Source organism: Rhinoraja longicauda, chromosome 24, assembly GCF_053455715.1.
Source record: "Rhinoraja longicauda isolate Sanriku21f chromosome 24, sRhiLon1.1, whole genome shotgun sequence".
Lineage (NCBI taxonomy): Eukaryota > Metazoa > Chordata > Chondrichthyes > Rajiformes > Arhynchobatidae > Rhinoraja > Rhinoraja longicauda.
The window spans coordinates 32,585,286-32,601,038 of NC_135976.1; the positions used below are offsets into that span (position 1 = coordinate 32,585,286).

Sequence of the window (15,753 nt, forward strand, 5' to 3'; positions counted from 1 at the left end):
TCCGACACACGAGGGACTATCCTACACTAGCACTATCCTACACACGAGGGACAATTTACAATTATATAAAAGTCAATTAACCCACAAAACTACACGTCTTTGGATTGTGGGAGGAAACCTGAGCACCCGGAGAAAACCCGCGCAGTCATAGGCAGAACATAAAAAACTCCGTGCAGAGAGCACCCACTGTCAGGATCAAACCCAAGTCTCCGGCGCTGTCGGGCAGCAACTCTAGCGCTGCGTCACTGTGCCTTGGGTCATTTCCTCGGGTAAAATTTGATGGTAGAGATTATAAACTGCGTTTTAATTGTTATTCAAGGAAAAAAACGGCCGCGACCTTGCAGATGGAGGGGAAAGAGGAACAGCGCCGGTGAGCTGGCTGGGGTCCCACCTCCCGCTCCCTCGGATGCGTTTGGGTTTGCCGAGGTCGGCTGCGGGAGGCACCCGCGCATAGAGGTCGTGGTCGTGGGAGGAACGGGGGAAAGGGTGCGTTCGTTGGTCGAGGTGTGGGCGGAGTGCGAGTGGGCCGATGGAGGCCCCACAGAGGTCGGGGACGAGCGCATGGATCGGACACGGTCTGCAGCTGCACGGAATGGCACGGCACGGAGCGGCGGTGGAGACACCGACAACATCGCCAGGCCAGGCCGACCCCTGCAACTCACACCCAGTGCATTCCCCACGACAACTGGCCCTTTAGCCCAAAATAAGACGCTACTTCTTTAACAATGTGATCTTTAAGAATATAAGATACCGCCAGAAATGTGGCAACTCGTGTGTGCTGTCCCCTGTAATCTTGTCCTTAGCTTCGACTGTGCTTATATCAAGTAAGATTTTTACTTAATTCTATGCAAAAGAAATTTCACTGTCCGGGTGTACATGAGACAATAAAGTACCATTGGTCCATTGAGCAATGGGGATATAAAAACGGTTAAATGATTACAAGTATTGAACTGTGGACATGCGTTATAAGAATAAGGTAGAAATTAAGGGTAATCGTTATATCAATAATGTTATTCTGATGGAATGACACCAAACAATCACCGTTGAGCTTTTCAGGGACAGAGAAGGTGTTCACCAGTTGGAGATGTCCAAATCTCAGCACCTTGGCCCACAGCATCACCACAACCCCACCTATGTCCAATCTAAAATAACCGCTTGAGGAGGAATTTGTTCCGCCAGAGGGTGGTGAATCTGTGGAATGCATTGCCACAGACGGCTGTGGAGGCCAAGTCAATGGGTATTTTTAAAGTGGAGATTGACAGGTTTACTCAGGCAGTCAAAGGTTGTGGGGAGAATGTGGTGGAGAGGGAAAAATAGACCCGTCATGATTGAATTGCGGAGTAGACTCGATGGGGCAAATGGCCGAATTCTGCACCACTGTTTGCAGACACTTCTGTGCATCGTGACATTCACCCAAATGACAGCAGTACGTAGACGAGAACTCAAAGCTGGCTCTCCAGAATGTGAACTTTTAACTTCATTAGCAATTGAATTGCTGTGCAAAACCCTGCACATTGAATATTGAAGAATGTAATCAAGCGTAAGTAAAGATGGTTGAATTTTTGTCATGACATAAGTGATAGGAGTGGAATTAGGCCATTTGGCCCATCAAATCTACTCCGCCATTCAAACATGGCCGATCTATCTCTTCCTCCGCACCCCATTATCCTGCGTTCTCCCCATAACCACTGACACCTGTACTAATTGAGAATCTATCTATCTCTGCCTCAAAAATATCCAGTGACAGCCTCCACAGCCTTATGTGGCGAAGAATTCCACAGATTCACCACCCTCTGACTAAACGTTTATTGAGCAATTCTTTGCAATAATGCAACAACAACTTGCATTTCAACAGCACCTTAAAGGTGATGGACAAGATTCAAGATTTTTCACAGCACCGTTGTCAAGTAGAGTTTGGCATCGGATCATATGCGGGTTTAGAGATACAGCATGCAAACAGGCCCTTCGGCCCGCCGAGTCCACGCTGACCATTGATCCATCCGTTCGCACTAGACCCCCGTTATCCCAATTTTGCATGCACTCCCGACACATTGGGTGCAATTCTACAAGAGGGCCAATTAACCTACAAAGCCACACCTCTTTGGGATGTGGGTGGAAACCGGAGCACCCGGAGGAGACCCACCGGGTCACAGGGAGAACATGCAATCTCACACTGATAGCGCAGGAGTTCAGAATGGAACCCGGGTCTCAGGAGGTGGTTGCAGTTTCACCTACAGCAAACCCAACCCACAAATATCAGCCAGAACAAGCATCTCCATCACCAGTGTAGCAGTGTTACAACACAATGCGAGCAACTCACGTCAAAATATGTTGACAAAGAAGAAGACGCAAGGAAGTACAGATGCAGCAATATCAGATAGTCCGCTTGGGCAGATTGGAACCCAATGGGGGGGAACATTGAATTCTCTAGTTTTAAGTAACTAACCAACAACCACCCTTTCCCCTAACCTCTGTCCCAATAGACAATAGACAATAGGTGCAGGCGTAGGCCATTCGGCCCTTCGAGCCAGCACCACCATTCAATGTGATCATGGCTGATCAGTCGCAATCAGTACCCCATTCCTGCCTTCTCCCCATAGCCCCTCACTACCCGTATATACCCTTTCCTCTAGCTTCACATTTCAATCCCTCTTCTCTCCATATCTCAAAGCCTTTTATCTTCTTTCCATCTCTGACGTTCGTCCACCCATTAGCCAATAACCCTCTCTCCCTCAGCTGTATCCACCTATCACTTCCCAGGCTTTATCCTGCCCCCACCTCTCTTCCAGCATTCTCCCCCCCTACTCAAATCATCCTGAAGAATGGTCCTGACAAAACAAACATCACCTATCCATGTTCTCTGGAGATGCTGCCTGGTCCATTTAGTTACTCCTGCACTGTGTGTCTATTTTTGAGAACTAGGAAGTTGTGAGGTTGATAAGAAGATCTCGGAGAAAATCCAGGCGGTCACGGCAGACTGTACAAACTCCTTACAGACAACACCGTAGTCGGGATCGAAACCGAATGTCAGCCTAAGGCAGCAGTTTCGACGATTGCGCCACCGTGCCACCCTCGTCCACTCGTCCCACTTGCCTCCGTTTGACCCACCTCCATTTTGTTCTGCCATATATTGGTCATGATCCAGTTTTCACACTCAGTTCCGATGCTGGACAAATTAGTGACGCGCATTTTGAGGTGGGTAAACAAATCACAAGTTCACAAGTTCTAGGAGTAGAATTAGGCCATTCGGCCCATTTCTCCATCCAAACACGTCTGATCTCTGCCTCCTATCCCCATACAAGTTCAGACGCAGTGTGCCCGCATTTGGGGAGGGGGTTGAGGTGGTGGGCAAGGGAATGTTTGAGGTGGTGGACGGAGTGCCAGTCAAGCGGGCAGACTTCACCAGGATGAAGCGGAGCTTCGATGAGATGCTCCAATCCAGGCAACTGGAGAGCGTTGCGGCGCCCTCCTGATAGGTGCAGTGTCCGTGGTGAGGAGGCTGGGGGAGGTGGCAAGTGAGTCGCAAGTTACTCTCGAACCACAGCAAAGTCATTTCCTGAGTAAACGGAAATTGAATGTTTGACTTCTGTTGTGAATGAGGAAGAGGGCAACTCAGACGCAGTGCAGGGACCAAACCGAACCAACGCAGCCGAGACATGGCGGTGACACAGGGAGAATTCACCCACCAGAAACGGCCCGGATCCAGGGGAACAGTCGCTCTGTTGGTTCTTGTCGCTCTTGGCTTCACACCAGGTAAATCGTTGTATTACAAAATGCTCTGTTCTTTAAAATTATTTACTCGCGCCTTGAATTATTTGTAACCACGGACCTCTCTGCACCTTGTGGGGACCTGATGATAAATTGCTCAACACTCCTTAGTTCCTGTAGACTTCCATCAGCGATTGTTGTCGTGTTGTGCGCAGCCAAATTACACACAGCTAGCTCCCTGTCGAAAATGACCCAACAGCTGGCCTTGTTGACCTTGGGTGTCGGGATAACTCTTGTCCGCAGAACAGAAAGGTTGCTCCACTATTCTGGTGCAAACTATCTCCAGGTGAACTTTTTCAGTGACTTGAGAGAGCAGATGGCAGATCAGCTAAATGCCTCGGCAAAGTGCCATCGCCTCCAGCAGTGACGAGCTCCCGCAGAACCGCGCTCCCTCAGTCCACGAGCTTCGGGAGTGGGGGTTGAACCAACGACTCTCTGACTCGGAGACCAGAGTGCCACACGCTGACCTTTCGCTAGATGTTAATGCTGGCCCTTGGTGTGGCTCAGTTAGCCCGGGACACAAGTTCTCCTCCTCTCCCCGACGAGAATTCTGCAACCGCCTCCCTCGCTGTTCCCCCTCTGCGATTCCTCCTGCTCTCCGGCTCCGCGACCGACATTTCCTCATCGCCATCTGCTTAGATCTGTCGCTTTCACGCCTTACCCCATTGCATATCTCTTGACTTCCTGCCCCACTCACTCTCGATCTGAAGAAGGGTCTCGGCCCGAAATCTCACCCATTCCTTCTCTCCAGAGGTGCTGCCTGACCCGCTGAGTTACTCCAGCATTTTGTGTCGATCAAAGACACACGGCACTCCCTCCAGGCACTGCAATGGTAAATGTTGAACCTAAACCTTAGCACATTCAAAGAAAAAAACCCGTGGAAGCAACACATTGGGAACAGGCGGGCGTCTCAAATGAGGAAGCACCACATTGACTGTCCAATTTAGCATTTGAAAAAGTTGTGGTAATCTCTCCCTTCCAAGAAAAATCAACCGCCTCACACCAGATTCTGCTGCTCGAGCTGTTCTTCACACCGTGCTTTCCCCAGCCTATGAGTTCTCCTTCAAGGCGTTTGTCTTGTCGCTTGTGAGCGGTCCTGGACTGATGTGATGATGTGTCTCCACCCCAGCTCCTGAATCTACAGAGTTTCACATGTGTTAGAGTCGCCATACAGTGATACAGTGTGGAAACAGGCCATTCGGCCCAACTTGCACACACCGGCCAAAATGTCTCAGTTACACTGGTCCACCTGTCCACGTTTGGTCCATGTTCTCTTCAAACCTGTCCTATCCATGTACCTGTCTAACTGTTTCTTAAGTGATGGGATATTCCCTGCATCAACTACCACTTCTGGCAGCTTGTTCCATACTCCCCCCACCCTTTCCTACCCCCCACTCTTTGCGTGAAAAAGACACCTCATGATTATTCCAGATGGACGTGGAGTTTGAAACATCAGAGGCGGATCCACCTTCTACCACAGGCAGGGACGTTTCGTTCAATGGGGCACAAAGTACTGGCTCGAAGGGCCGAATCGCCTACCCGGAACCTATTTTCTATGTTGATATGTTTCTATGAATCGTCACCTATCCACCTTCTCCAGAGAGATTTCCTGACCCGTTGAGTTACTCCAGCACTTTGTGTCCTTTTGTGTATTAACCAGCGTCTGCAGTTCCTTGTTTTTACTAGTTCAATGGGGAAGTGGGTTTTACTGAGATTGAACCCAGGGTGGGTCAGAGTGAGAGACAGTTTGGCTTCCTGTCACATGACCACCACTCGGGTCAAGCTACGCCCACAGGGAAGGCGGATACCGGCGCCAGGTAGATTCAGGAGCTTCGGGAACAATCCCGCTGAAATGGGAATTAACACCAACGGTAAAAGCATTAAAGTGCAACAGGATCTATGCAAAAGAAGTGACACAAAATGCTGGAGGCGGGACGGGCAGCATCTCTGGAGAGGAAACATCACCCATCGGGTTCTCCAGAGATGCTGCCTGCCCCGTTGAGTTACTCCAGCTCTTTGTGTCTATGTTTGGTGTAAACCAGCACCTGCAGTTCCTTGCTACCCATGATCTATGTGAAACCATGGACCTGTCTGGACAGTACAAATGACGTGTTTTTTATTGTTAAAACTCAGCTTGTGTTGATGCAGTGCGATTGATCTTTCATCATTAATGTGCCAACAGGGTCAAGGGGAATAACTGGACCCAACGAGGTGAGGGGAGTGTTGGGGCAGTCGGTCACAATGGAATGTCGGTATGTTCAGAAACACAGGGACGACAAGAAGCTATGGAGTAAAGGTGATTATTACCATCTCTCCATTACCGTGGTTTCTACTGATGACCCACACCGAGGGAAAACATCGATGACTGATAACAGAACACAACAGATAATTTCAGTAACCATCGACAACCTGGAGAAGAGTGATGAAGGACCCTACTGGTGTGCGATAGTAAAATTTGCAGCCAATGAACGGACCTCCATCTCATTGAAGGTTTCTGAAGGTGCGTTGACGATCTCTCCTCACTCTCACAGTTGTGAAAATTCCAGCTGGGAATTCCCGGCCTCGGTCCTCATGGTGACTCGGTGCCACATCACCGGGGGTCGGGGTGAGGGGGGGGGGGGGCTCATTTACTGGTGTCCCGGCCCATGGGGCCACACCAAGAGCCCACTGTCCCAGGAGCAGTGTGGGTGGGGGAGGGGCGTCATGAACGGGGACCCGCGTTACTGCTGCTGACGGCTCATTTCCCCAAAGATGATCGATCAACGACCAGAACCTCTGCCGCCCCTCAACGGTGCTGGGGGGGGGGGGCGCCCCCTCACCCGCTCTCCCTGCCAGTCACTGTGACACCCACCACCCACACAAAATCTGAAGAAGGGTCCCAACCCTAAACATCATTTGTTCATTCCTTCCACAGATACCGCCCGATCTGCTGAGTTACTCCAGCACTTTGTGATTTGCTCAAGATTCCAGCACCTGCAAATCCTTGCGTCTCACAAACTTTGTTGATTTATGAGCTCAGTTTATTGTTGTCGCCTGTACCGATGTACAGGGGGAAACCTTTATCATGTTTCTGATGAGGGCCAAGTCATTGGGTATTTTTTAGGTGGAGAATGACAGGTTCTCGATTAGTACGGGGTCAAGCGATATGGGGAGAAGGCAGGAGGATGTGGTTGAGAGGGAGAGATAGATCAGCCATGATTGAATGGCGGAGTAGACTCAATTGGCCAAATGGCCTAAGTCTGCCCCTATAACTTATGTACTTATAGAACATCGAAAATAGGTGCTGGAGGATGCCATTTTGCTCTTTGAGCCAGCACTTATGAAATAAGTATCCTCATGAGATGATTGATATAGTCTTTACACTGAGCCACACAAACTGTACAAGTTGAAATACTCAACAGGTCGGGCAGCATCTGTGGAGAGAGAACGAGAGTTAATGTTTCAGGTAGATCCTACCAACCAAATTGCATTATTTCAAATTCAGTCCGCGTAAAGCAAATAGTCCACGGATCATCCCACTCCCACTTCAAGTTCTTCTCCATCGCAGAAGACACGTGCCTAACTCTAGCAGCAGGCAGACAACACAGCCTGTGGGACTCTGAAGGGCAAGAAAGAAGTCTCTGAATACTTGCGACTATCTGCAGGCATCTTAATGGGTTAACCTCCTGTCTAAATCAAGGGGCTTGGTCCATCTATGGTGGTCTCAGAAGGATCTTTGCGCAAATGTCTGGAGTGGGATTCGAACCAAGAATCTCCCCACACAGAGCAAGAGCGCTTCCAACTGAAGCATCTCCCACACCTCACTGAAGTGGCACAGAACGTGTTTTCAGACATTTAACGTTCAAAAACTTCATTCACTTTATCTCCACAAGGGTCTCAAACACGCCGCCCAGATATGGTCACCACCAACTCTGCAACAATCGGCACAAGGTCTTCCACCACAACCACTCTGACCACCCTGCCTCAGGATGCAGCAACACCCAAGGAAACAAGTTCCCCTGAGACTCCCGTTTCAACACCTCCAAACAGGTTAGTAACTCGAAGAGCCCACTCAGCCTTACCTGAGAACAAATTAGTTAAGTTCAGTTCAGCTCAGTTTAAAGATACAGCGCGGAAATGGACCATTTGGCCCACGAGTCGGCTCTGAGCAGCGAACACTCCATACAACAATTCTGTTCCACACGCTCGGGACAATTTACAGAAGTCGATTAACCTACAAACCCGCACGCCTTTGGAATATGGGAAGAACCCGGAGAAAACTCTTGCGATCACAGGGAGAACGTACAAACTCTGTAAAGTCAGCACCGGTAGTCTGCGTCGAACCCGGGTCTCCTGCGCTATGAGACAGCAACTCTTCCACACTGACCTTTTGGTCGGCATGGTCGGCATGTACTCAATGGGCCAAAGGGCCTGTTCCCATGTCATATCTCTAAACTCTAAACTACTTTATAGTTCCTTAAATACTAATAGAATTATTCATAATGTTCTAGAATTGAACCTGTACTGCATTCAAGTATAGTTCCACATTTTTACTTATCGGATCGAAACACATGGTGCGTTACTCGAGATGGAATCAACCCTATTACCATGATCTTGCCATTGTTTTTTCTTGTATTTTGCAGGGAGGCAGTTACATTTTTATGGCAGGTTGTTCTATCGATTACCTTAACAATTGTCTTTCTTCTGTTCATCGCTGCCATTATTGGATTTGTTAAAAAAAAGACAGGAAAAGAAAACTGCCTTCGGGCGGGGGAGGGGAGGGGGCTGTCAGACACCGGCCGCATGGAAGGTCCCAGCTCCCACCGGTTCTGCTGCTGTGGCTCATTTCCACAAAGACCAGAACCTCTGCCGCCCCTCACTGGGGAAATAGGGAGGGGGGGGGAACCGCCCCTCGCCCAACAGGGAGGAGAATGGGGGAAAGGGGGGGGGAGGGGCAGATTAATAGAAGATATTTAAAGTTAGAAAATTCAACGTTCAAACCGTTGGGTTGTCAGCTACATAAGCGTAATATGAGGTGCGGGTCCTCCAATTTGCATGTGGCCTTACTCTGGCAATGGAGGAGGCCCAGGACAGAAAGGTCAGTGTGGGAATAGGAAAAAACGTTGACAGTATTGGCAACCGGAAGACCAAGATGGTTCCCGACCCGAAAAGGACACCCATCCTTTTCCTCCAGAGATGCTGCCTGACCCGCCGAGTTCCTCCAGCACCTTGTGTCTGTCCATATTCTCCAGCGATGCAGCCTGACCCGCCGAGTTCCTCCAGCACCTTGTGTCTGTCCAAATTCTCCAGAGATGCTCCCTGACCCGTTGAGTTACTCCAGCACTTTGTGTCTGTCCATATTCTCCAGAGATGCTCCCTGACCCGTTGAGTTACTCCAGCACTTTGTGCCCATCTTTAGGATAAACCAGAATCCGCAGTTCTTTGTTTCCACAATTGAATTAACATATCTGTCATCTCATTGTTTCTTGGTATAAATGCACCAGCGTCGTTCTCTGGCGGTCCCACGCCTATCTTAGCCGCCTTCTTCCCCTTTATATATCCAAAGAACATCCGCTCTTTCTTTAGATGTGACACTCAATTTTTCTCTCAAAACCAATCGTCCCCTTTATGGGCTTTTTAATCTTTCGCTGCTGGATCTTCAATACTTCCCATTGCGGTAATCCTCGCCACATTGTATGCCCTATTCTTCAATTTAACCTTCCCCTTCAACTCCTGCGTTGATGTGGTTGTCTCAGGAATTGGAACACATGTATATCTCGTGATGCTTTGAGCAATGCTTGACCATTTTGCTTCTATTTACTTTGTGGCAATTTGCACAAGGCTCAGGTAATAAACTGGAAATTCTCATTCTTGTGGTTCTAACTTCTCCTCAAAATCCTCCAGCAAAATATCCTTCCTTGCCCGACCTGTGTGCTCGGAGCTGATGTGGACCATGGGAGATGACCCTCCCACTCCAGGTTCTTCAGCCCAGAAGGGACATACTTAATTCTGGCATCACAACTTGTGGGACTCTGGACTGCATGAAATAAACCTGGGAATGCTTACAACCATCTGGCGGCATCTCAATGGGCGAGACTCATGTCTAGATCAAGGGACTTGGTCCATCTATGGTGGCATCGGTCGGATCCTTCCTCAAATCGGTGGATTGGGATCCGAACCAAGAATCTCCCAACACAGAGCAAGAACGCTCCCAACTGAAGTATCTCCCATACCTCGCTAAAGTGGCACAGAACGTGCTTTTAAACATTTAATGTTGAAATACTTCATTCACTTTATCTTCACAAGGGTCTCAAACAAGCCGCATTGATATCCTCGCCACTTTGCCGGGGGGGGGTTGGAAGCCCCCCGGCCTGCTGGCACTTCTCTGCCCCACATACCAGTTGCTCCTTATCCCTCTGTGGTCTAACATCCAAAAGGATACAATTTTGGTGTCATCTGTAAACTCACTAATCGTACTGCCAATATTAGCACCTAAAGCAGGTAGATGGGACGAGTGTAGATAAGGGCATCTTGGTCGGCGTGGGGAAAGTGGGTCAAAGGACTTGTTTCCATGCTGTTTGACACTGACCACCAACATTAACATCTAAGTTGTCGTTGTATGTATTCATGGAACACCTCCAAGGGGTGGATGCATGTTGCGGTACAAAACATCTCACCAATGTCTACGCCACAACCTTGGATCACGTTGAATGATTCCATGCGCAATATGATGACAAATGTTTTCCCAGCGCTGATCGTTGATGGCTCTGTGTGGAACTAATGATATTTCCTTGGATTTCCAGGGACGTGATGCTGAATGTTCGCCAAGTTTGGGCTGTGTTACGCTGGGTACTCTTTGGAGCCCTGCTTCTCTTGTCGGTCTCCATCTCCTGTGTGACAACTTTTAAAAGGTAAACGTTTGCAATCTCTTCAATCTGGTGTTCAGATTAAATTTGATTGGGAGTGATGGATCAAGTCCAGTTGGGAATTTTACTTTAGAACTGCAGAGATGGAGCGTGGACACGGGCCCTACAGACGAACAAGTCCGCGCCGACCAAAGTACACTAGCACTATCCGACACACGAGGGACTATCCTACACCAGCACTATCCAACACACGAGGAACAATTTACAATTATATAGAAGCCAATTAACCCACAAAAACTACCCGTCTTTGGATTGTGGGAGGAAACCGGAGCACCCAGAGAAAACCCGCGCAGTCATAGGCAGAACATACAAACTCCGTGCAGACAGCACCCACAGTCAGGATCAAACCCAAGTCTCCGGCGCTGTCGGGCAGCAACTCTAGTCACTGTGCCTTGGGTCATTTCCTCGGGTAAAATGTGATGGTAGAGATTATAAACTGCGTTTTAATTGTTATTCAAGGAAAAAAAACGGCCGCGACCTGGCAGATGATGGGGAAAGAGGAACAGCGCCGGTGAGCCGGCTGGGGTCCCACCTCCCGCTCCCTCGGATGCGTTTGGGTTTGCCGAGGTCGGCTGCGGGAGGCACCCGCGCATAGAGGCCGTGGTCGCGGGTGTAGCGGGGAAAAGGGTGCGTTCGTTGGTCGATGTGTGGGCGGTGTGCGAGTGGGCCGCTGGAGGCCCCACAGAGGTCGCGGACGAGCACATGGATCCGACACGGTCTGCAGCGGCACGGCACGGAGCGGCGGTGGAGACACCGACAACATCGCCGGGCCAGGCCGACCCCTGCAACTCACACCCAGTGCCGTCCCCACGACAATTGCCCATTTAGCCCAAAATAAGACGCCACTTTTTTAACAATGTGATCTTTAAGAATATAAGATACCGCCAGAAATTTGGCAACTCGTGTGTGCTGTCTCCTGTAATCTTGTCCTTAGCTTCGACTGTGCTTATATCAAGTAAGATTTTTACTGAATTCTCTGCAAAAGAAATTTCACTGTCCGGGTGTACATGAGACAATAAAGTACCAGTGATCCATTGAGAATTTGGGATATAAAACCGGTTAAATGATTACAAGTATTGAGCTGTGGACATGCGTTATAAGAATAAGTTAGAAATTAAGGGTAATCGTTATAGCAATAATGTTATTCTGATGGAATGACACCAAACAATCACCGTTGAGCTTTTCAGGGCCAGAGAGGTTGTTAACCAGTTGGAGATGTCCAAATCTCAGCACCTTGACCCACAGCATCACCACAACCCCACCTATGTCCAATCTAAAATAACCGCTAGAGCAGGAATTTGTTCCGCCAGAGGGTGGTGAATCTGTGGAATGCATTGCCACAGACGGCTGTGGAGGCCAAGTCAATGGGTATTTTTAAAGTGGAGATTGACAGGTTTACTCAGGCAGTCAAAAGTTGTGGCGAGAATGGGGTGGAGAGGGAAAAATAGACCCGTCATGATTGAATTGCGGAGTAGACTCGATGGGGCAAATGGCCGAATTCTGCACCAATGTTTGCAGACACTTCTGTGCATCGTGACATTCACCCAAATGACAGCAGTACGTAGACTAGAACTCAAAGCTGGCTCTCCAGAATGTGAACTTTTAACTTCATTAGCAATTGAATTGCTGTGCAAAACCCTGCACATTGAATATTGAAGAAAGTAATCAAGCGTAAGTAAAGATGGTTGAATTTTTGTCATGTCATAAGTGATAGGAGTGGAATTAGGCCATTTGGCCCATCAAAGCTACTCCGCCATTCAAACATGGCCGATCTATCTCTTCCTCGCACCCCATTATCCTGCGTTCTCCCCATAACCACTGACACCTGTACTAATTGAGAATCTATCTATCTCTGCCTCAAAAATATCCAGTGACAGCCTCCACAGCCTTATGTGGCGAAGAATTCCACTGACTAAACGTTTATTGAGCAATTCTTTGCAATAATGCAACAACAACTTGCATTTCAACAGCACCTTAAAGGTGATGGACAAGATTCAAGATTTTTCACAGCACCGTTGTCAGGTAGAGTTTGGCATCGAATCATATGCGGGTTTAGAGATACAGCATGCAAACAGGCCCTTCGGCCCACCGAGTCCACGCTGACCATTGATCCATCCGTTCGCACTAGACCCCCGTTATCCCAATTTTGCATGCACTCCCGACACATTGGGTGCAATTCTACAAGAGGGCCAATGAACCTACAAAGCCACACTTCTTTGGGATGTGGGTGGAAACCGGAGCACCCGGAGGAGACCCACCGGGTCACAGGGAGAACATGCAATCTCACACTGATAGCGCAGGAGTTCAGAATGGAACCCGGGTCTCAGGAGGTGGTTGCAGTTTCACCTACAGCAAACCCAACCCACAAATATCAGCCAGAACAAGCATCTCCATCACCAGTGTAGCAGTGTTACAACACAATGCGAGCAACTCACGTCAAAATATGTTGACAAAGAAGAAGACGCAAGGAAGTACAGATGCAGCAATATCAGATAGTCCGCTTCGGCAGATTGGAACCCAATGGGGGGGAACATTGAATTCTCTAGTTTTAAGTAACTAACCAACAACCACCCTTTCCCCTAACCTCTGTCCCAATAGACAATAGACAATAGGTGCAGGCGTAGGCCATTCGGCCCTTCGAGCCAGCACCACCATTCAATGTGATCGTGGATGATCAGTCTCAATCAGTACCCCATTCCTGCCTTCTCCCCATACCCCCTGACTACCCGTATATATCCTTTCCTCTAGCTTCACATTTCAATCCCTCTTCCCTCCATATCTCAAAGCCTTTTATCTTCTTTCCATCTCTGACGTTCGTCCACCCATCAGCCAACAACCCTCTCTCCCTCAGCTGTATCCACCTATCACTTCCCAGGCTTTATCCTGCCCCCACCTCTCATCCAGCATTCCCCCCCCCCCCTACTCAAATCATCCTGAAGAATGGTCATGACAAAACAAACATCACCTATCCATGTTCTCTGGAGATGCTGCCTGGCCCATTCAGTTACTCCAACACTGTGTGTCTATTTTTGAGAACTAGGAAGTAGTGAGGTTGATAAGAAAATCTCGGAGAAAATCCAGGCGGTCACGGCAGAATGTACAAACTCCATACAGTACCGTAGTCGGGATTGAACCCGAATGTCAGCCTAAGGCAGCAGCTCGACGATTGCGCCACCGTGCCACCCTCGTCCACTCGTCCCACTTGCCTCCGTTTGACCCACCTCCATTTTGTTCTGCCATATATTGGTCATGATCCAGTTTTCACCCTCAGTTCCGATGCTGGACAAATTAGTGACGCGCATTTTGAGGTGGGTAAACAAATCACAAGCTCACAAGTTCTAGGAGTAGAATTAGGCCATTCGGCCCATTCCTCCATCCAAACACGTCTGATCTCTGCCTCCTATCCCCATACAAGTTCAGACGCATTGTGCCCGCATTTGGGGAGGGGGTTGAGGTGGTGGGCAAGGGAATGTTTGAGGTGGTGGACAGAGTGCCAGTCAAGCGGGCAGACTTCACCAGGATGAAGCGGAGCTTCGATGAGATGCTCCAATCCAGGCAACTGGAGAGCGTTGCGGCGCCCTCCTGATAGTTGCAGTGTCCGTGGTGAGGAGGCTGGGAGGAGGTGGCAAGTGAGTCGCAAGTTACTCTCGAACCACAGCAAAGTCATTTCCTGAGTAAACGGAAATAGAATGTTTGACTTCTGTTGTGAATGAGGAAGAGGGCAACTCAGGCGCAGTGCAGGGACCAAACCGAACCAACGCATCCGAGACATGGCGGTGGCACAGGGAGAATTCACCCAGCAGAAACGGCCCGGATCCAGGGGAACAGTCGCTCTGTTGGTTCTTGTCGCTCTTGGCTTCACAGCAGGTAAATCGTTGTATTACAAAATGCTCTGTTCTTTAGAATTATTTACTCGCGCCTTGAATTATTTGTAACCACGGACCTCTCTGCACCTTGTGGGGACCTGATGATAAATTGCTCAACACTCCTTAGTTCCTGTAGACTTCCATCAGCGATTGTTGTCGTGTTGTGCGCAGCCAAATTACACACAGCTAGCTCCCTGTCGAAAATGACCCAACAGCTGGCCTTGTTGACCTAGGGTGTCGGGATAACTCTTGTCCGCAGAACAGAAAGGTTGCTCCACTATTCTGGTGCAAACTATCTCCAGGTGAACTTTTTCAGTGACTTGAGAGAGCAGATGGCAGATCAGGTAAATGCCTCGGCAAAGTGCCATCGCCTCCAGCAGTGACGACCTCCCTCAATACCGCGCTCCCTCAGTCCACGAGCTTCGGGAGTGGGGGTTGAACCAACGACTCTCTGACTCGGAGACCAGAGTGCCACACGCTGACCTTTCGCTAGATGTCAATGCTGGCCCTTGGTGTGGCTCAGTTAGCCCGGGATACAAGTTCTCCTCCTCTCCCCGACGAGAATTCTGCAACACCCGCCCTCGCTGTTCCCCCTGTGCGATTCCTCCTGCTCTCCGGCTCCGCGACCGACATTTCCTCATCGCCATCTGCTTAGATCTGTCGCTTTCACGCCTTACCCATTGCATATCTCTTGACTTCCTGCCCCACTCACTCTCGGTCTGAAGAAGGGTCTCGGCCCGAAACGTCACCCATTCCTTCTCTCCAGAGATGCTGCCTGACCCGCTGAGTTACTCCAGCATTTTTTTGTCGATCAAAGGCACACCGCACTCCCTCCAGGCACTGCAATGGGAAATGTTGAACCTAAACCTTAGCACATTCAAAGAAAAAAACCTGTGGAAGCCACACATTGGGAACAGGCGGGCGTCTCAAATGAGGAAGCACCACATTGACTGTCCAATTTAGCATTTGAAGAAGTTGTGGTAATCTCTCCCTTCCAAGAAAAATCAACCGCCTCACACCAGATTCTGCTGCTCGAGCTGTTCTTCACACCGTGCTTTCCCCAGCCTCTGAGTTCTCCTTCAAGGCGTTTGTCTTGTCGCTTGTGAGCGGTCCTGGACTGATGTGATGATGTGTCTCCACCCCAGCTCCTGAATCTGCAGAGTTTCAAATGTGTTAGAGTCGCCATACAGTGATACAGTGTGGAAACAGGCCCT

The 15,753-nt window shown here is 49.3% G+C and overlaps 1 protein-coding gene across 1 annotated transcript in view; it reads left to right on the forward strand.

Moving 5' to 3' along the window:
- The window catches only part of LOC144605339 (polymeric immunoglobulin receptor-like), a 65,331-nt gene that overhangs the window by 11,502 nt on the left and 38,076 nt on the right, over nucleotides 1–15,753 (forward strand). The window contains exon 3 of the mRNA XM_078420472.1: nucleotides 5,951–6,268. Coding sequence (XP_078276598.1) covers nucleotides 5,951–6,268 — 318 coding nt within the window. The remainder of the gene's footprint in view (nucleotides 1–5,950; nucleotides 6,269–15,753) is intronic.